Source organism: Lithobates pipiens, unplaced genomic scaffold (assembly GCF_037356315.1).
Source record: "Lithobates pipiens isolate NorthernLeopardFrog02 unplaced genomic scaffold, aLitPip1_a1.2 Scaffold_19, whole genome shotgun sequence".
Classification (NCBI taxonomy): domain Eukaryota; kingdom Metazoa; phylum Chordata; class Amphibia; order Anura; family Ranidae; genus Lithobates; species Lithobates pipiens.
In genome coordinates this window covers 377033173-377054801 of record NW_027507764.1, presented here as the reverse complement: position 1 = coordinate 377054801, position 21629 = coordinate 377033173, and the positions used below count along the sequence as shown (strand labels likewise).

Genomic DNA, 21629 nt, shown 5'->3' with positions numbered 1-21629 from the left:
TGATATACCTTCCCTGCCCGTGTTTGCTAGACCACGTGTCTGTGGTCAGATGTATCTTGGCACCGACACTGTGTGCCAGAGATACATTCACTTGCCGCTGAACATGGCCATATAGCTCTGGGATGCCCTTCTCTGAGAAATACTTCCTTCCTGGGACCTTCCATTGTGGTGTTCCAATGGCCACAAATTTGCGAAAGGCCTCCGAGTCCACCAGTTTATATGGCAGTAGTTGGCGGGCTATGAGTTCTGACAAGCCAGCCGCCAACCGTTGGGCAAGAGGGTTATCCGGCGTCATCATTTTTTTACGCTCAAACATTAGGCCCACGGAAGCCTGCCTTTTTGCAGAAAAATGTGAGCTTGGCGTGATGGAAGGTGGAGTGGAGGACAATTGTGAGGAGAGAGGAGAAGGAGAAGTAGAAGACGAGGCTGGACGGTGAGAGCCTGCAGTGTGGCTTTGTGTGTTCCGTTGCTCCCACTGGGCTCGGTGATGGCTGCTCATGTGCCTTCTTAAGGCGGTCGTCCCTAGGTGAGTATTGGGCTTACCGCGACTAACGCGTTGACTGCAAAGATTGCAGATGGCAACGCTATTGTCAGCAGCGGACACGTTAAAAAAAGCCCACACTGCGGAGCCATGTGCCGGTGTCCTGGGAGCGCCAGATGTGACCGTACATGGTCGATGACTCGCTCCTGATACATTTGCAGTCTGCTTTGTCCCTGCTGTGCAATGTAAGTCATTGCTGCTTCTCCTCCCTATCTGCTGGTCCATATCTCCCTCTGAACTCCCCTCCTCTTCCTCTCTTGTGGGCACCCACGTGACATCACTAGACACGTCATCATCAACGTCACCTTCCCCACCGCTATAAGTAGAGATCTCGGAGTAGGCAGCAACACCGGGGACCAACCTCCTCCTTGGGCTGATCTGGGTACTGGCGTCAGACTGCTGAGTAGCGCTTGTTGCTACCTCCTCTTCCTGATCCAATACCAAGAGTGGCTGCGCATCAGAAATGTCCTCTTGATATGGATCGGAAAATAATTCCAGTGACTCAAGCGGAAGGTATGTGGTGGTGGTGGTGGTGGTCGTGTTGTTGGTGGTAGTGTCTTTGGGGGTGCACATAGCAGAGAGTGAAGAAGAGGGTGCAGATCGAGAGGATGAGGAGGGTGCAGAAGAGTAAGGCTGAGCGAGCCACTCAACCAAGTCTGGTGCATCCTTTAAAGTAATTGAACGCACCTTCTGCAACTTCCCACTTTGGCTCAAGCCTGTTGCTCCTGCCCTACCCCTACCACCCCTGCGGAAGGGCCTGCCTCTTCCTCTGCCTGTCATTTTTTAAATGACCCTGTGACAAAACTCTTAGTCCCTATACCGCTGAAGGACTGCTGCAGTATAGGGCAGCGGTCAGCAGTGGTGCACGTCAACCCTATCTATTGTGGACCGATAGCGGTCCTTACAGAACAGCAGACTGTACCGCACTCAAGCCTATGTACCGTAGCACCCTATACCAAGTTACCAGTCCTTATAAGAACTTTTGTGGACCAAGCAGGTTGTGTATTAGTGTTTAGCAGACTGTACGTCAGTCCCTATACCGCTGAAGGACTGCTGCAGTATAGGGCAGCGGTCAGCAGTGGTGCACGTCAACCCTATCTATTGTGGACCGATAGCGGTCCTTACAGAACAGCAGACTGTACCGCACTCAAGCCTATGTACCGTAGCACCCTATACCAAGTTACCAGTCCTTATAAGAACTTTTGTGGAACAAGCAGGTTGTGTGTTAGTGATTAGCAGACTGTACGTCAGTCCCTATACCGCTGAAGGACTGCTGCAGTATAGGTGAGCGGTCAGCAGTGGTGCACGTCAACCCTATCTATTGTGGACCGATAGCGGTCCTTACAGAACAGCAGACTGTACCGCACTCAAGCCTATGTACCGTAGCACCCTATACCAAGTTACCAGTCCTTATAAGAACTTTTGTGGACCAAGCAGGTTGTGTATTAGTGTTTAGCAGACTGTACGTCAGTCCCTATACCGCTGAAGGACTGCTGCAGTATAGGGCAGCGGTCAGCAGTGGTGCACGTCAACCCTATCTATTGTGGACCGATAGCGGTCCTTACAGAACAGCAGACTGTACCGCACTCAAGCCTATGTACCGTAGCACCCTATACCAAGTTACCAGTCCTTATAAGAACTTTTGTGGACCAAGCAGGTTGTGTATTAGTGTTTAGCAGACTGTACGTCAGTCCCTATACCGCTGAAGGACTGCTGCAGTATAGGGCAGCGGTCAGCAGTGGTGCACGTCAACCCTATCTATTGTGGACCGATAGCGGTCCTTACAGAACAGCAGACTGTACCGCACTCAAGCCTATGTACCGTAGCACCCTATACCAAGTTACCAGTCCTTATAAGAACTTTTGTGGACCAAGCAGGTTGTGTATTAGTGTTTAGCAGACTGTACGTCAGTCCCTATACCGCTGAAGGACTGCTGCAGTATAGGGCAGCGGTCAGCAGTGGTGCACGTCAACCCTATCTATTGTGGACCGATAGCGGTCCTTACAGAACAGCAGACTGTACCGCACTCAAGCCTATGTACCGTAGCACCCTATACCAAGTTACCAGTCCTTATAAGAACTTTTGTGGACCAAGCAGGTTGTGTATTAGTGTTTAGCAGACTGTACGTCAGTCCCTATACCGCTGAAGGACTGCTGCAGTATAGGGCAGCGGTCAGCAGTGGTGCACGTCAACCCTATCTATTGTGGACCGATAGCGGTCCTTACAGAACAGCAGACTGTACCGCACTCAAGCCTATGTACCGTAGCACCCTATACCAAGTTACCAGTCCTTATAAGAACTTTTGTGGACCAAGCAGGTTGTGTATTAGTGTTTAGCAGACTGTACGTCAGTCCCTATACCGCTGAAGGACTGCTGCAGTATAGGGCAGCGGTCAGCAGTGGTGCACGTCAACCCTATCTATTGTGGACCGATAGCGGTCCTTACAGAACAGCAGACTGTACCGCACTCAAGCCTATGTACCGTAGCACCCTATACCAAGTTACCAGTCCTTATAAGAACTTTTGTGGACCAAGCAGGTTGTGTATTAGTGTTTAGCAGACTGTACGTCAGTCCCTATACCGCTGAAGGACTGCTGCAGTATAGGGCAGCGGTCAGCAGTGGTGCACGTCAACCCTATCTATTGTGGACCGATAGCGGTCCTTACAGAACAGCAGACTGTACCGCACTCAAGCCTATGTACCGTAGCACCCTATACCAAGTTACCAGTCCTTATAAGAACTTTTGTGGAACAAGCAGGTTGTGTGTTAGTGATTAGCAGACTGTACGTCAGTCCCTATACCGCTGAAGGACTGCTGCAGTATAGGTGAGCGGTCAGCAGTGGTGCACGTCAACCCTATCTATTGTGGACCTATAGCGGTCCTTACAGAACAGCAGACTGTACCGCACTCAAGCCTATGTACCGTAGCACCCTATACCAAGTTACCAGTCCTTATAAGAACTTTTGTGGACCAAGCAGGTTGTGTATTAGTGTTTAGCAGACTGTACGTCAGTCCCTATACCGCTGAAGGACTGCTGCAGTATAGGGCAGCGGTCAGCAGTGGTGCACGTCAACCCTATCTATTGTGGACCGATAGCGGTCCTTACAGAACAGCAGACTGTACCGCACTCAAGCCTATGTACCGTAGCACCCTATACCAAGTTACCAGTCCTTATAAGAACTTTTGTGGAACAAGCAGGTTGTGTGTTAGTGATTAGCAGACTGTACGTCAGTCCCTATACCGCTGAAGGACTGCTGCAGTATAGGTGAGCGGTCAGCAGTGGTGCACGTCAACCCTATCTATTGTGGACCTATAGCGGTCCTTACAGAACAGCAGACTGTACCGCACTCAAGCCTATGTACCGTAGCACCCTATACCAAGTTACCAGTCCTTATAAGAACTTTTGTGGACCAAGCAGGTTGTGTATTAGTGTTTAGCAGACTGTACGTCAGTCCCTATACCGCTGAAGGACTGCTGCAGTATAGGGCAGCGGTCAGCAGTGGTGCACGTCAACCCTATCTATTGTGGACCGATAGCGGTCCTTACAGAACAGCAGACTGTACCGCACTCAAGCCTATGTACCGTAGCACCCTATACCAAGTTACCAGTCCTTATAAGAACTTTTGTGGAACAAGCAGGTTGTGTGTTAGTGATTAGCAGACTGTACGTCAGTCCCTATACCGCTGAAGGACTGCTGCAGTATAGGTGAGCGGTCAGCAGTGGTGCACGTCAACCCTATCTATTGTGGACCTATAGCGGTCCTTACAGAACAGCAGACTGTACCGCACTCAAGCCTATGTACCGTAGCACCCTATACCAAGTTACCAGTCCTTATAAGAACTTTTGTGGACCAAGCAGGTTGTGTATTAGTGTTTAGCAGACTGTACGTCAGTCCCTATACCGCTGAAGGACTGCTGCAGTATAGGGCAGCGGTCAGCAGTGGTGCACGTCAACCCTATCTATTGTGGACCGATAGCGGTCCTTACAGAACAGCAGACTGTACCGCACTCAAGCCTATGTACCGTAGCACCCTATACCAAGTTACCAGTCCTTATAAGAACTTTTGTGGAACAAGCAGGTTGTGTGTTAGTGATTAGCAGACTGTACGTCAGTCCCTATACCGCTGAAGGACTGCTGCAGTATAGGGCAGCGGTCAGCAGTGGTGCACGTCAACCCTATCTATTGTGGACCGATAGCGGTCCTTACAGAACAGCAGACTGTACCGCACTCAAGCCTATGTACCGTAGCACCCTATACCAAGTTACCAGTCCTTATAAGAACTTTTGTGGAACAAGTGAGTTGTGAATGTTTAGCAGACTGCAGCAGAAGGGCAGCAGTCAAGTATAATATCCTTTCTATATTTGGAAGAAAGAATATTATACATGTACAAGCCTATTACTGTACCACTGATACCAGTCCTGAAAAGAACCTTTGTGGAACTAATAATAACAGCAAGTCTTTAAAATTACCCTCACTGCCTGACAACACTGCTTCCTTCCTGTCCCTATACAAATTGGCAAAAAAAGAGAACGATTAGTGGTTACTGGAACAGCTCTTTTGTGGACCTTGATAGTAACAGCTAATGATGATGATGATGATGATGATGATGAAAGACTAATCTGGCTGTCCCTGTAGCATACACCGTCCTTTCCCTTTCTCTAAACTAACAAAAGACACTCAGGCTGCTGCAAGAATCAGCAGCACAGCAAACCTATCAACACCTAACACCTATACCAGTCCTGAAAAGAACTTTTGTGTACCAAATAGCTAGTGGTTTATCTCTCCCTACTCCACACAGGAACCTGTCCCTATCGTAACAGAAGAAAGAATGTAAAATGGCCACCGGATCGGGTGTATTTATAGGTTAGGGGGAATGTCCAAGTGTCCATGTGCTGTCATGTCTCAATTGGCTGTCCTGTATCACATGATAAACGTGTCACCAAAGGTTAAAGTTCTTGTATACATTAAACACGTAAGTCCGCCGCGGCGAACGACGGAAAAAGGCGTTCGAACGTGCGGACCGCGAATGTCGGAAATTCGCCGCGAAACGACCGCCGGGCGAAACGTTCGTCCATCACTAGTCCATACTACTACAATAATTCCCTTTTGTGAAAAAGTTTTATCTGTATTGTGGGGTCACCAGTATGTTATTTATATATTGAAATCATATCCCCTCTCAAGCGTCTCTTCTCCAGAGAGAATAAGTTCAGTGCTCGCAACCTTTCCTCATAACCAATATCCTCCAGACCCTTTATCAGCTTTGTTGCCCTTCTTTGTACTTTCATTTCCAGTACATCCTTCCTGAGGACTGGTGCCCACAACTCGACAGCATATTCCAGGTGCGGCCAGACCAGTCTTGTAGAGCGGGAGAATTATCATTTTATCTCTAGAGTTGATCCCCTTTTTAATGCATGCCAATATTCTGTATGGTTTGTTAGCAGCAGCTTGGCATTGCATGCCATTGTTGAGCCTATCATCTACTAGGACCCCCAGGTCTTTTTCCATCCTAGATTCCCCCAGAGGTTCTCCCCACAGTGTATAGATAGCATTCCTATTTTTTCCATCCAAAATTGGTTATTTTACATTTTTCTACATTGAACCTCATTTGCCATGTAGTTTCCCAGCCCATTAATTTGTGCAGATCTTTTTGCAAGGTTTCCACATCCTGCGGAAAAGTTATTGCGCTGCTTAGCTTAGTATCGCCTGCAAATACAGAGATTGAACTGTTTACCCCATCATCCAGGTTGTTCATGAACAAATAAAATAGGAATGGTCCCAGCATAGAACCCTGGGGGACCCCGGTACCCATCCCTGACCATTCCGAGTACTCCCCATTTATCACCACCCACTGAACGTGCCCTTGTAGCCAGTTTTCAATCCATGTACTCACCCTATGGTCCATGGCAACGAACTTTATTTTGTACAGTAAACGTTTATGGGGAACTGTGTCAAATGCTTTTGCAAAATCCAGATACCCCACATCTACGGGCCTTCCTTTATCTAGCTGGGAACTCACCTCCTCATAGAAGGTTAGTAGATTGGTTTGCCAAGAACGATTCTTCATGAATCCATGCTGATTACTGCTAATGATACAGTTTTCTCATTACTAAAATCTTGTATATAGTCCCTTATCATCCCCTCCAAGAGTTTACACACTTTTGATGTTAGGCTAACTGGTCTGTAATTCACAGGGATGTATTTTGGGCCCTTTTTAAATATTGGTGCTACATTGGCTTTTCTCCAATAAGCTGGGTACCATTCCAGTCAGTAGACTGTCGGTAAAAATTAGGAACAATGGTCTGGCAATTACTTGACTGAGTTCCCTAAGTACCCTTGGGTGCAAGCCATCTGGTCCCGGTGATTTATTAATGTTAAGTTTTCCAAGTCTTTTCCAAGCCTAATTTTAATTCTGTGCTCTGTTAACCATGGAGGTGCTTCCTTATGATGTGTCTTGAGAATAAACACTGCAGTTTCGGTTACTGAAGCCCCCCCCCCCCCCCCGATTCACTCATGAAGACTGAGGAGAAGAATAAATTCAATACCTTCGCGATCTGCCTATCCTTTGTAACCAGGTGTCCTTCCTCATTCTTTATGGGGCCAATATGGTCTATCCTCCTTTTCAACTATTTACATACTTAAAGAATTTCTTGGGATTTTTTTTTGCTCTCCTCCGCTATGTGTCTTTCATGTTCTATCTTAGCCGTCCTTATTGCACCCTTACATTTCTTGTTGCATTCTTTATGATGTCTGAAAGCTGATGATCCCTCAACCTTGTATATTTTGAAGGCCTTCTCCTTTGCTTTTATATGCATTTTTACATTGGAGTTAAGCCATCCGGGACTTTTGTTCTCTCTTTTAACTTTATTACCCAATGGGATGCGTTGGCTAATGTCCTTATTTAATATGAAAACCCATCTCTCCGTGTTCTTTGTTCCTAAGATTTTATCCCAATTTATGCCTTCTAGTAAGGTTTGTAGTTTAGGGAGGTTGGCTCTTTTGAAATTCAGTGTCTTTGTATTCCCCTTATGTTTCCTATTTGTGTAATTTATACAGAAGCCAGTTGACCTGTGGTCGCTGTTCCCTAAATTGCCCTGTATTTCCACATCTGTGATCAGGTCTGTATTGTTGGTAACCAGTAGATCCAGTGACGCTTTATTTCTAGTTGGTGCGTCTACCATCTGACCCATAAAATTGTCCTGCAAGACATTTAGGAACTGGCGAGCCTTAGATGAATGCGCGGTTCCCTCCGCCCAGTCTATGTTTGGATAATTAAAATCCCCCATTATGATAACACTTCCCATCATTGCTGCTAATTCAACTTGTGATAGGAGATCCGTCTCCCCCTCCTCCTTCAGGTTAGAAGGCCTATAGCATACTCCCAGTATTATTTTCCCCTTAGCTTCATCCCTTTGGAGCTCTACCCATAAGGATTCCATTTCCTCCTTAGCTCCCTTAGTGATGTCATCTCTCATATTCACTTGTCCATTATTCTTGATATATAGGCATACTCCCTCCCCCCTTTTACCCTCTCTATCCTTGCGATAAAGGGTATACTCTTGAATGTTTGCCAGCCAATCATGAAAGCTGTTGAACCAGGTCTCTGAAATTCCCACAAAATCCAAATCCTCCTTGTACAATAGTATCTCTAGTTCACCCATCTTGTCCGCCAGGCTCTGCCATGTAGTTTAGACCAGTCGCATATTATCCTCTTATTGGGTCTTGCTACTGTACTTACCTTGGATTTATGTGCTTTGGTCAACCTACCACCTACCCCCCCCCCAATACTACCTTCTGGAATAAATTCCGTGCTATCTCTACCTCTGGACCCTCCCCCCATCGCCTAGTTTAAAAACCCCTCTAACTTTTCGGCCATCTTCATTCCCAGCTGATCTGCTCCTTCCTCATTTAGGTGCAGTCCGTCCCTTCTATAGTACCGGTTATCGACTGAGAAGTCGGCCCAGTCCTCCAGGAACCCAAACCCCTCTTTACTACACCAGCTCTTCAGCCACTTGTTTACTTACCTAATCTCCCTCTGCCTTTCTGGTGTGGCTCGATGTACTGGTAGTATTCCTGAGAATGGTACCTTGGAGGTCCTTTTCCTCAATTTAGCTCCTAAATCCCTAAAATCGTTCTTAAGGACACTTCATCTGCCTCTGACTTTGTTATTGATGCCAACGTGCACCATGACAGCTGGGTCTTCCCCAGCCCCTCCCAGTAATCTGTCCACCAGATCCATGATGGGCCAAACCTGAGCGCCCGGTAGACAACATACTGTTCGGTGCTTCAGATCTTTGTTACAGATTGGTCTTCTAAGAATTGAGTCCCCTACCATCAGAATCTGTCTTTCCTTTCTCTTCACTTCTCCCCCACTCTAACTTCCCCCGGCAGCTAGGAGAGTCCCTCAGTTCCAGCATTGCTGGTCCCTGACTGGGATCACCAATGTCACTCAATGGAGCGTACTTATTGAGATGTTCCAGCCCTGGACCAACCTCCCTGGCACTTCCCCCTCTACCCTTCCTGACTGTCACCCATCTACCTTTGCTAGTTCCTGCACCTCTTTGTCTCCACCCACCTCTGTGCTGGCCCCTGCTGGCACCTGCTGTGTATGTTCCTGGTTTTTCTTTAGTATGGAGGGACTTCTCAGTGCTGACCGTTGCTTCCCCAAATTCAGAACCTGGGCTTCCAGGGAAACAATGCGCTTACATTTTGCACAGCAGTATTCACCCTCGATCGGATGATCAAGGAATGCGTACATGCCACAAGATGTACAACAATGCAGAAAAAATAAACAAGTAAGGGATATCAAAATGCACTTAGTGGTAAGAGTGGATATCCCAATAAACATATTGATAGAGAGTGCCAACGTCCGGAATAATTGTATACAAGAAAAAAATGTATCGGAGACTTATGGACTTTACAGGCACCAGTAGGAAACACAAATAGTATTAAACTATTTTATTATTCAAAAGACATACAAAAAAGTAAAAAAAAAAAAAAAAAGCCAGGAATGAATGAATACATTACTGAATAAAGACCAACAATCAGCAAAGCATATCATTAGTACATATCATATGTTATACAGACTCAGTGCAGTAGCCATCAATATAGTATTGAGATCCTAAATGTATTGATGTGGGTCCCACATCAGCATATCATCATTGTGAATATACATTTAGGATCTCAATACTATATTATACTATATTATGTTTAATACTATTTGTGTTTCCTACTGGTGCCTGTAAAGTCCATAAGTCCCTGATACATTTTTTCTTGTATAAGATGTACAACAAGTCGCCTCTCCACACCCGCCGGGCATCGTACCTATTAAATTTAATGAGATTTGGGGATTTAACCCTGTCCAAATTACGTAACAACTAGCTTCCTGACACTAATACTCAAGACAATACACAGGTACTCGCAGATCTATGTGCACTAGCAGACCACTCGCAGATCTACGTGCACCCGCAGACCTACCTGCATTCACAGACCTACGGTGGACCTGAACTGGTTAAAGTACGATTAAAGTCTTGTTTGTTTTTTTTTAAATAACAAAACTACTACACAGAGCAGCCCAGATTCTCCTCTTCTTGAGTCCCTCACCGGCATTCCTAGCCAGCTTGCTATGAAGGCATCCGAGCTGAGAAGCTGCTTTGTGTGTCCATTCAGACACGGAGCCACTGCTCGGCCCTGCCCAGTCTCTTTCCTCATTTGGCTCACTTACTTTGATTGACAGCAGCAGGCGCCAATAGCACCTGTTACTGTCTTATCCAAGGAGGAAGGACAGTCCTGGACCGCCAAGACTCTTGTGCAACATCGTCGGATCGAGAGGGGCTCAGGTAAGTATTGGGGGGGCTGCTGCACACCAAAGTTTATTTTATCTTAATGCATAAATTGCATTAAGATAAAAAAAACTTCTGCCTTTAGAACCACTTTAAGGGCCATTAGGCTATCCATGCTGTGATGGACCAACCAGCTTCAGAGGTGACCGACAAAGAGTCAGTCTTACAGTGCTACAACCATGGCTTACATCATTCATAAAGGTGGCACCAAAAGCCACGTGACTCTACACTAAATGGATCCAATTCTGGCTTGGGCCATAATGCATTTTCTAGTCCTATCCACAGTCCATGATCCTGAAGTAGACAATTGGCAGGTGGACTTTCTGAGTCATCAGCACCAGGATAAAGGTGAATAGTTTCTTCACTTCTATGTTTTTTTTTTACATCTGCAACCACTGGGGGACAATGGACGTAGGTATTGGTCAATTTTTTTCAACTATTAAAAGTTTATAAACTAATATTTTTATATTTGTTTTAGTTATTTGTAAAACATCTATTTTTCTAATACAAATTTAAACTGAATACAGAGTGCTTCCATGATATATTGTTTGCAAACATTGGGTCGCTTTTAAATACGGATGCCTACCACTGTCTGCTTTGACCTGTCTGAAGCTATATATGAGTCTGTATTTGTTGGGAAAGATCAGAAAGGAGTGTACATCCTAATTTATTAAGCTGTTTGTCTAATTTGATTTCCTGCTATTCAATTCTGTTCCCAATTCTAAAGTTTAATATAACAGTTAGATGGCTTGGAGAAGGCCTACAGTCTTCTGGTTGCAGATGGTAAAATTTGAAATATGTGTATGTATGTTTTTCATATTTATACATCTAAGAACTAATACCTAATAAAAAAATAGGTTAAACGCTGTACAACTGCTTTATGGTTTATTTAATACTTTTTTTTTTTTTTTTGCCTGTCCTACTTCAGATGAACTGGCAGGTATAAATACCACCTGATCATATTTGATGTCTCATGCAATGTTAATGTGCCCAACAAAAATAAATCATTTGGTGAAGTCCCTAGTAATACCTTGTTTTCAAAAGTTCTGTTAGCATATCTATACAGTAGTCTGCAGGTATGGCTACAATTGTATAGATTGTATAGAACATTGGTCAGTAGATACATGTTTTCTATTATAACAGCTCCTTTCCTGATTATTGCAATGGCAAAGGAGCTGATCTTAGCATTTGACTAGAAGATGCATCAACAGCATTTCAACAGTGAAATTAATGAGTCATTTCAGAGGACGATCCATATGTTTACAACTAAAGCAAACAGTCTGTGTGAAGTGTTCAATTTTCATGCCACAAAGAAAAGACTTTAGTTTAAGCACCTGGTTATTTTTCAAGCCAATCTAACATCCTAATTACTAGGGGAGGCATAATAGTGCATGGCTGACTTTGATTGTATATTAAACAGACAGTACAGTATTTAAAATTCAGAAGAAAAAAATATGCTAAGATATAAGTTGGACTTGTATATGTCGCAATGCTTACTAAACTATTTGTAAAAATCATGAAGAATTTTGATATGTATATTTTAAGTAACTGTATTGAAGGAAGCAGTTTTGTCTTTCAACTCTTCTACCTACATTCAGAATTATTTTTCTTAGGTGCATGCATCGTTCAAAGCTTAATGAATAGCCAATTAAAGGGTCACACCACCCAAAGGCTTCTTGCAATTCTTTCAGACTGCAATGATACCACTGCTTCCCCACAGAGGGCAAGGGTCCCACAGCAGCTACTGGAAAGGAGAGGGTTTACTACTTGGGATCTGGTTGCTTTGAAAGGAAAACAAACTACTAAAACACAAAATTATTGAAACCGGTATGGAAAAAGAATGAAATTGTTACCTACCTTGTGGTGTTGGTCTGGCTTTGGCATCCAAGATGGCCTGAATTCTACTAGGAATTGACAAATATAAGTCTTGAATGGTGGATAATGGAATCTGGTACTGGAATCTCCATGCAAAAATCCGGGTCACAATTCTGTGCAATGTCCTTTTGTCTCTTTTGGTAAGTTGATCATGTCAACTTCTTATGCTTATTGCAGGACGTTTTCACGGAAACAATATATGCCATCATAACTCCCGACCCCACAAATAAATTGGCAACTTCAGTCAAAGGCAAGCTAAGCTAGCACTGTCAATTTGCCCTCTTTGAAACTCAGTAAGCTGATGAAAACGAGGCTTCTCACCTGTTAGCTAGGTGTCTCATCACACAGCGGAAGCAAAAGAATGTTACATCACTTCCTCTTTCAACGTAAAAACATGTCTTCACTTTCACACCTTCAAATCAGGTTTCTATATTTTTTGCCCAACCCCATTACAGTATTTAGCTCATTTAAACTTAAGATTCACTTGGCTTTCAGTGGGTTTAAAAAGTAGTATGGAAGCAGGAAATAATTTCTGATTTGTTTATATTTTATTATTATTTGACCTCAGTTGATAAAAAAGGTGTTAAAATATATGTATAATTTGTCAGAAACTAGCTGGATCATAACTGACTTCTCATAAAGCTCTAGCCTTATTAGGTGTGGTGTTTAGTTTGCATGTTTCAGATGGATATTTCAAGTTGTGTAGGTATGTTCATTATCTCTTTCTCCAATTTATGCTTGTGTAAAAATTCTTTCAACAAATTTGAAAGTTATTCTTAACATTCTCTCCCGTTTAGTTGCATATGGGATTAGATTGTCTTTCAGATTTTTTTTTTTATCGTATCACAGTTAGCACTACAATCAAAAAGAGCTTTACTGAAAAGAACAGATGTATAAAACATCTGTAAATGGCTGAATGCACAGTGTGCTTTTGCAGCCTTAGGTCAGCCTTTTGCACTCTCTATGAATTGGCTCTGCTAAATAAAAATACACAGCAAGAACATCTGTTACACTTCTGCTCTCTAGCAGAGTTTTATGGTAGTTTTCTTATGATGTCATCATATAGCTTACCAGCAGATTGTATTGTCTACTAGCCTGTGGCACTTTACTTCAATTATCTGCATATGACATACTATATCAAGTGTTATATTTCCTCTTACTTCGGCACCTCAGCGCTCTTGAATTGAGGGTGTAAGTTACGGTAGATGGTGAAGAACAGCCTTTGTAATTTAATGGATGCTAAATCTGCCCATATTTCTATAGACAGAGACCGCATTTTTAACTTTGTAAGAAAAATCACCTATGCCCGAGCACATATTTTTTTCAAATGCAGCAAAAGCTCTAATTGTTTTTCTTTAACACCGTTTCTGATTTCCAGATGGAGTTCGACAGTCAGTTCTCCCACCTTTAGTAATTTTTCTTAATATGTTTTTGAGCTAACATATTTCAGACCTTATGTATTCTTTTTTGTGATGGATACCTGCACAGTGGGAGACCATTTCCGCCTACCCGTTTGCTATTTTTGGAAACTGCAGTTGGACATGCAACAGTGAAAATCTAGCAGCACCACAACTACTAAATTCCATGTAATCTAAGTTTATCCAAACCCTAGAACTTTTTTTTTTATTGTAGCTTAGCAGTCCTTAGATGTGTTGGTTGCATTATTTTCACCTGTGATCGTGCCATTAACCCACTTCCTGTTTTAGGTTGAGAACACTTACTGTATTATATCTTTGGAGAAGCACAGTAGGCTGCTTACTTCTAATTTGGACCACAGACCACCACCCTCTCTCTCCTTCTTTATACAGTAGTGGGGAGATGTTCTGTAGTCCAAAGAGGTACACCGAGCCAGGTTGATAACACTACTTGGGATTAAAGTGCAGCAGAGGCAGAGTGCACAAAAGTTAAGGACTCACTGGATTTCTGGCAAAATCAATATGTGTTTTTCTCTATTGCAGCACTTTTAAAGAGACAAAATAAGGGGGAGAATGTACATGTATTCAAGATATTTTCCCATTAAGAATCAGTGTGGAGATGGTGAAACAAGCAGCTGCTTCTTCAAACCAGAAGAGATGTAAGAGGGCACTTTGCCTTCCCACGCGGAAATCTCTTTATCGCTTTGTGTTTGGATGAATAGTTTAAATTCCCGGGGGATTATAATAGTTGCAAGCGCTGCGCTAATAAAACTGTCCAAGGTGCAGTGGAGGAAAATTCCAGCACTCATTTGCACTTCCGACCACCATTATTCAGGTTTCCCATTGATGATTACGGATGCTGCGGTGGAGCTGATGAGCATATCCCCTTGCTGCTGGAGCTGCCATTTGGTTGATTACCTATGCTTACAACAGTCTATCTGAGGGTAAGAGGCAGTGTGTTTGGGTGATGGTGGCGGTTTCTTTACACCAATGACATCTGATCTCAACTCCAGCAATCATTCATCTGACTGATTTATGGACCTGTTTGACCTATCTAATTAGCACTGCACCTTTTCCCATATTCAAGATATGACATAGGGACACAGGATCAGTGGAAAGTCATAAACAATAAAAATGAGGCTGCTTTGACACTTAGGTGCTTTACAGGCGATATAGCGCCTGCATGTAAAGAGCCTCTCCTCTCACTCCAGTGTAAAAGCCCAGGTGCTTTCACACTGGAGCGGTGCACTGGCAGGATGCCAAATAAGTCCTGCAAGCTGCATCTTTAAGGTGCTAGCACCACTGCCCATTGAAATTTATGGGCAGTACTGCCGAAGAGCCAGCAAAGCGCCGTTGCAGTGACGTTTTGTGGGCGCATTTAACCCCTTTTCAGCTGTTAGTGGGGGTTAAAGGGGTTGTAAAGTAAAAATTTTTTTTTTTTTAAAATAACAAACATGTCATACTTACCTCCACTGTGCAGCTCGTTTTGCACAGAGTGGCCCCGAACCTGCTCTTCTGGGGTCCCTCGGCGGCTGTCTCTGCTTCCTCCCGCAGGTGCTTCTCACGTTAATGCGAGCTCCCTCGCATTGGTGAGAAGCACTGCGGGCGCGCTCCCGTGATACAGCCGGCGGCTATAGCCGCTCGCTGTATCACAAGGCCCCGCCCCCCGGCGCGCTGCGTCATTGGATGTGATTGACAGCAGCGCGAGCCAATGGCTGCGCTGCTTTCAATCCATCCACTCCAGCCAATCAGCGGCCAGGCTGAGCGGCGAAGAGGACGGCGGGGGCGAGCGCGGGATTTTCGAGGGGTCAGGTAAGTAAAACGGGGGGACTGGGGGCGCTAGCAGTGTGAGATGTTTTTTCACCTTAATGCATAGAATGCATTAAGGTGAAAAAACATTTACCTTTACAACCCCTTTAAAAGCGCCGCACTAGCAGCCAAAAAGTACCACAAAAACGACGGTAAAGCACCGCTTTATCGCCAACGCCCCAATGTGAAAGTAATACTTTTGCCATAAAAAGAAATTGACACTGGCATAGAAACAGGTGTTGGCCAGCTAGGTATAACACCTCCCACTATTATCATGTATCGGATTTTTGCTAGCATCCAAAAGTTTTGCCATTTTTATTTCCTCAAAATAGTTCCTCCTTTAATCAAGACTTCACTATTACGCTTCTGGACTGAGCTTTTATTTGCAGCAATGTCAAGGCTAATCCATGGCCATACCTTGGAGGTCGTACCTAAGCGGCAATGTTTTCCCCTGTTACTGTCAGATTCACAGAAAGCATTAATGCACTGGTGGATTTCATGCTGCAGCATTACTCATGCATTCTATATACTGTATTGCATTGCTTCCTTTTCCTTGTAAGGCAGAATCTCTATCACTTCCAGGTCTGCAGCTCCCATTGACCCACTTATGACTCATCCCCCCTCCCTTCCTGGCAAACTCTCTGAGCTGTGCATGATGTCATAAGCCTAGGCTTTTTACCGGACAAGAAGCAGGAAGTGGGCTGTATAAGGTATTTACTGGCAGAAACAAATGTTTTACTATCCAAAGTTAAAACAACAAGGGCATAGAATTTAATGGAAAGATGAAAAAAATTACTGAAGATTTGCTTTAAGGAATTGCCCTTGACTTCCTTTTTCCTAGCAGGTTGCCAGACTATTGAAAAACGAACAAGACAGTTGAATAGAGAACATGAACCTGTCTTTGATGACATTGTTCTATTTGAACAATTGCAGCTAATGCTCTCAATTTTTTTTTGATGCTATAGAGAATGTATTTAGCCAAGTATTTATTATGTTGTATCTCTGTATATGTGTGCATTATTTTGTGGTTAAAAGCTTAGTCTGCTGAACCTGCTTGTAAGAGGTGCCTTATAGACATGCCTTTTGATGGTGAATGCCTGTTTGTGGCAATCCGTTGACAAATTTATCAAAGAAGTCATTGGGGTAAGGTAGTCTTACCCTACAAGAAAAAGGCTTAATCTCCTACTCCATCGGCTACTGCCTTTACTCAAAGAAAGGGAAGTTTTTACTCCGCGCAAACATTAACCTCCAAGCCACGGCCTAGTACCCCCTTTTAGTGCCTTGTCCAAAAGCCCCCCTCACATTGAAGGGATGCCCCCACTGTTCAGAGTGGTGGGTTTCTGTTGGCAATTACCTTTTGGTCAAAACTGTCATTTACAAAATAGAATTTTTATCTTGGCCCTGATTTTTACTTCCTACCCACCTATCTGCCAGCACCAGCCTAGACATTAGCAGATTTACTGTCTGTCTCGCAAAACCTCAGTCACAAGGAGTGGTTGTGCCAATCCAACCAACAGAAATGCTCCAAGGTTTTTATTCAAATCTATTCTCAGTCCCCAAACAAAAAAAGGGGCATCTGCTCCATATTGGACTTTAAATCGAAAAAACTGTTTTCTTTGGATACCAAAATTTCATGTGAAATCTGCAAGATTTGTCATTGCTTCTCTCAGAGAGAGGAAATTCTTGCATCGGTAGACAAGATGCCTATTTACACATCCCCATCTTCCTCTAAGATCAATGCTTCCAATTTTGTAGAACTACTATGTGGGCTTTCCTCTGCATCCTGAATGTTCACAAAAGTGCAATCCCCGCTTTCTTCTCTTTTGCGAACCCAGAAAATTCATGTCACAGGGTACGTGAATTAACTTTTGCCGAGGGGCTCCTAAAGCCACAACCTTGTCCAACAACATCCGAAGACGATTTAGTTCCTGCAAACTATTGGCTGGTTAAGCGACTTTTCAGTCTGCCCTCCAGCACTAGCACTCGCTGGAGCCTCTGACTCCAGTCTTACACACAGTCCAAGCCAGAATTTTCCATTACAGAAAATTGCCTCCTTAAAGTGGTTGTAAAGGCTTAAGGATATTTACCTTCATGCTCCCCCCTCTAGTACTTAAGCCCGATCTTGATCTATTGATGTGCAGGAGACTCAAGGCTCTCCTGGGTCTCTTCCTCTTTATTGGCAGTGAGGCAGGAGCAGGGGGCTGGGCTGAGCGGCGCTTTCTGTGTTTTATAGGTGCAGAGAATCGGCTCAGGAGCAAGCATGCATGCGTTCCCCCTTCACTTAACAAGGTGGAGGGATCCAGAGCTCTGGTGGTGGACCTGTGAAGAGGAAGATCGGGGCTGCTCTGTGCCAAACCACTGCAGACAAGACTCTACATAAACATTTTTATACTGGGAGCCATCAAATTAACTTTACATCTTTGGACCCCTCTTCTGCAAGGACATTCAGTTAGTGTGCAGACAAACAGCAGTGGCCGATATGGGCCATCAGAGCAGCATCAGAAGTAGATCGCCCTAAGAGAAATATTCTTAATACTCTGGTCAAAATTTTACAATACAGTTATCTTTGTCGTCCACATCCCTGGAGTGGACAATTGTCAGGTGAACTTTCTAATTCACCAACACCTAGACCCGGGGGTAGCCTGCATATAAACCATTGTTTATGAATACAATATTATGAATACAAGTCCTGTGCTGTACTCCAAGACAAGGAATTTACAGTTAAGTCATATTTCCCATTTTTTGCTGGAGTTGGACTTTAAAGTATGGTTGTCTTGTATGTATCCTTGTATGGTAAGCTTTAGTAAAATACTGAAAGCCCTGTTTTATAATCATGTGCATATTATATAATAAGGAACCTTCAAAGTAATTTCACTGAAGCATAACTTATGTGTAGTTTTTTTCTGTTTATTTGCAATTGTAGATGGTTATTTCAATTTGCTGAAACCTTCTAATTATTATTATTATATACATTTTTTTTTAAATATGGGTGCTTAAACAATTTCATGTTTTGTTTTTTTGCTTAATAAATGTCTAAAGTCAAAACTTGTTTTGGATAGTGTATTGAAGAGGTAGGACCTCCGTCAGGTTTTCATTGTCTTAATTTAACCATTTCAGCCCCGGAAGAATTTACCCCCTTCCTGACCAGGGCACTTTTTGTGATTCGGCACTGCGTCGCTTTAACTGACAAGTACACGGTCTGCGACTTTGCACCCAAGCAAAGTTGACATCCTTTTTTTCCCCCACAAATAGACCTTTCTTTTGGTGGTATTTGGTCGCTTCTGCTGTTTTTATTTTTTGCACTATAAACAAAAAAAGAGTGACAATTTTGAAAAAAACACAATATTTTGTACTTTTTTTTTTTCATTTTTTCCTCAGTTTAGGCCGATATGTATTCTACATATTTTTGGTAAAAAAAATCGCAATAAGCGTATATTGAATGGTTTGCGCAAAAGTTATAGCGTCTACAAAATAGGGGATAGATTTATAGCATTTTTATTATTATTATTATTTTTTTTTTTACCAGTAATGGCGGCGATCTGTGATTTTTATCCTGACTGCAACATTATGGCGGACACTTCGGACAATTTTGACACATTTTTGGGACCATTTGCATTAATACAGCGATCAATGCTATAAAAATGCATTGATTACTGTAAAAATGGCAGTGAAGGTGTTAACACTAGGGGTTAACTGTATTTCCTGGGAGGTAATTCTAACTGAAGGGGAAGGGGGACCGACTAGAGGAAGTGATGGATCGTGGTTCCTAGCTAATTGGAACACGAGATCTGTCACTCCTGTCAGAAAAGAACAGGCAAGTGTGTGTTTACACACACTTCTCCCTATTCTGTCTCTCCTGCTTACAATTGCTCTTGGCCGTCGGTCATCGCGACCGTCAGCCACAAGCATCGGCTCCCCCGCTGTCCCGACCCCGCAAGCCAACGTATAGCTACAATGGCTCATGCAGGGGAGCCAACCTGCTGCAGTATAACTGCAGCGGTTGGTCGGGAATCGGTTAATTTTAAAAGTCTTTTTCTCTCCTGAGCACATTTTAAGGGATAAGTTCACCTTTGAAACATGCTCCATGTGTTTTTTATGAATGAATGAATGAATGAAATACTTATATATATTTATAGGGTGGAACATGTTCCAGTTCTGCACCTTCTGCCCCTGATACCCCCCCTGTGGGTGTGCTGATTCACACTAGTTCATTCGCACTGTCTATGGGAAACAGAGTTGTAGGCAGTGTATGCAGGAGCCTGACATTGCACCCATGATCTACTGATTTTTTTTTTTTTTTTTTAATATAAAGGTCAACTTAGCCTTTAAACTGTCACAAGAATAAAAATAAAGGGAAAACTTTTAATCATGCATTTAGGACAACTGTCTAGAATAGGATTGTCCTCTATTTGTACAAAACTCTCATTTCTTTTACAGTCTTTGACACACTGTTATTCAACAATTCTATGCAAAGACATACTGATTCTACCCCACAACAGTTAGACTCCTTTCACATTGGGGCACTTTTCAGGTGTTTTAGCACTAAAAATAGAGCCTGAAAATCGCCTTTCAAGCCACCCCAGTGTGAATGTCCAAGTGCTTTCACACTGGGGCAGTCCACTTGCAGGATGGGAAAAAGTCCTGCAAGCAGCATCTTTGGGGCGATGGAGGAGCGATGTATACACCATTACACCATACATACATCCCCGCCCATTGAAATGAATGGGCGCTGATTTTAACAGCTTTTTGGCGCCAAAGTGCTGCTAAAACTAGCGGCACTTTACTGCTGACACCCGCACTGCCCCAGTGTGAAAGGGGTGTTATGCATGTGAATTGAACACTGATGATAACATTGAGTAAAAAAATAAACATTGTTTTAGATGTGTTTTTGTTTTGTTTGTTTTTTTGACACAGAACTAAACACATTATTTATGTGTATTTGTGTATATTCTATTATCTGTAGACAGCTGCTGCTGTTAAAAATCTTCCATTCAGTGCCTCCTTCAGAGCTGCTGGATATTGCCCCGAGCAGTTATCTTTTGGCGCTAAGGCCTGGTTCATATCTTGGCGTATGGGTGCAAAAAATGCGGTAAAAATTTGCAAATAGAATCGCGGGACACCCATCTTCTTTTGGACAACAGGTAACCCGCGATTCTGTTCACACGATTTTACCACGTTTGTCGACTGATGAATTGCAGGAAAATCACGCTGCGTTTGGGGTGCTATTTGATTAATTGGCAGGTAACGCACGGGTACCACATGGGCTTTACCACGATTTGCTGCTATTGCGAATCGCAGGCAGAATCGTGGCAATTCTGTCCCCAATTTGGACCATGAAGATGTGAACAGAGCCTAAATGTTCACAACAGCCACTGCTACTGAAAAAAGCTGACCAGCTAGCCCACCCCCTCCTTCCCTCTCCACCAGTCACAGAACTAGTACTGTTATTGTACTAATATTGTTCCATAATGTTCTGTGATTGGAGGAGGAGCAGCTGAATGACATGATCTCCCATGCCCATTCACAGAATTAAAAAAATAACCTTTAGCTATAACATTTCTCTTACAGCTTAAATAATTGATGCCATATAAAGGAAATTACAGGGTAACTGACATTTACCTTAATAGTATATTTAATATTGCATGCTTGCTACCTTGTGTTCTTTATTATGGTGTTTATATTTTTCTGCAATTTAGGCCGGATGTATACAACGTCCTGAAATAATTGCTATTTCCTATTGAGATTCATACTGAATTTAAATGGTTTGCCAATGGGAAGAATTTGAAAGGCTTAACTGTTACTTAGTTATTGTATAATTTTTTTTACAATATCGATTGCTAAATTGGAAATGCAGAATATAAAGTACTGAGAGAAATCCTATTTTAATTGCATTTCAATCCCATTTGTGACCTTTTGTAGCTTGTACTATAGAACATATCTTGATAGGAATTTTTTTTTAATACGTACATTTATTTATTTACAGAATCAAAGAATCCCAGCTGACATGGTCTTTCTTAGAACCTCAGAGAAAACCGGTATGTCAAATGTTTTGGCTGAATGAAATGCAGAAAATTAGGTTTGTTAGCCATATTCTGCTTGTTGCAGTCTTGACAGATTAACAATTCAGTGAGAACTGACAAAGTTTTGTATG

At 43.1% G+C, this 21629-nt stretch overlaps 1 protein-coding gene across 2 annotated transcripts in view; it reads left to right on the top strand.

Annotated features, from left to right (window-relative positions):
- The window catches only part of ATP9B (ATPase phospholipid transporting 9B (putative)), a 534623-nt gene that overhangs the window by 148263 nt on the left and 364731 nt on the right, over window positions 1-21629 (top strand). For both annotated transcript variants that reach the window (XM_077492334.1, XM_077492333.1), the window contains exon 7: window positions 21462-21513. In XM_077492334.1, coding sequence (XP_077348460.1) covers window positions 21462-21513 — 52 coding nt within the window. The remainder of the gene's footprint in view (window positions 1-21461; window positions 21514-21629) is intronic.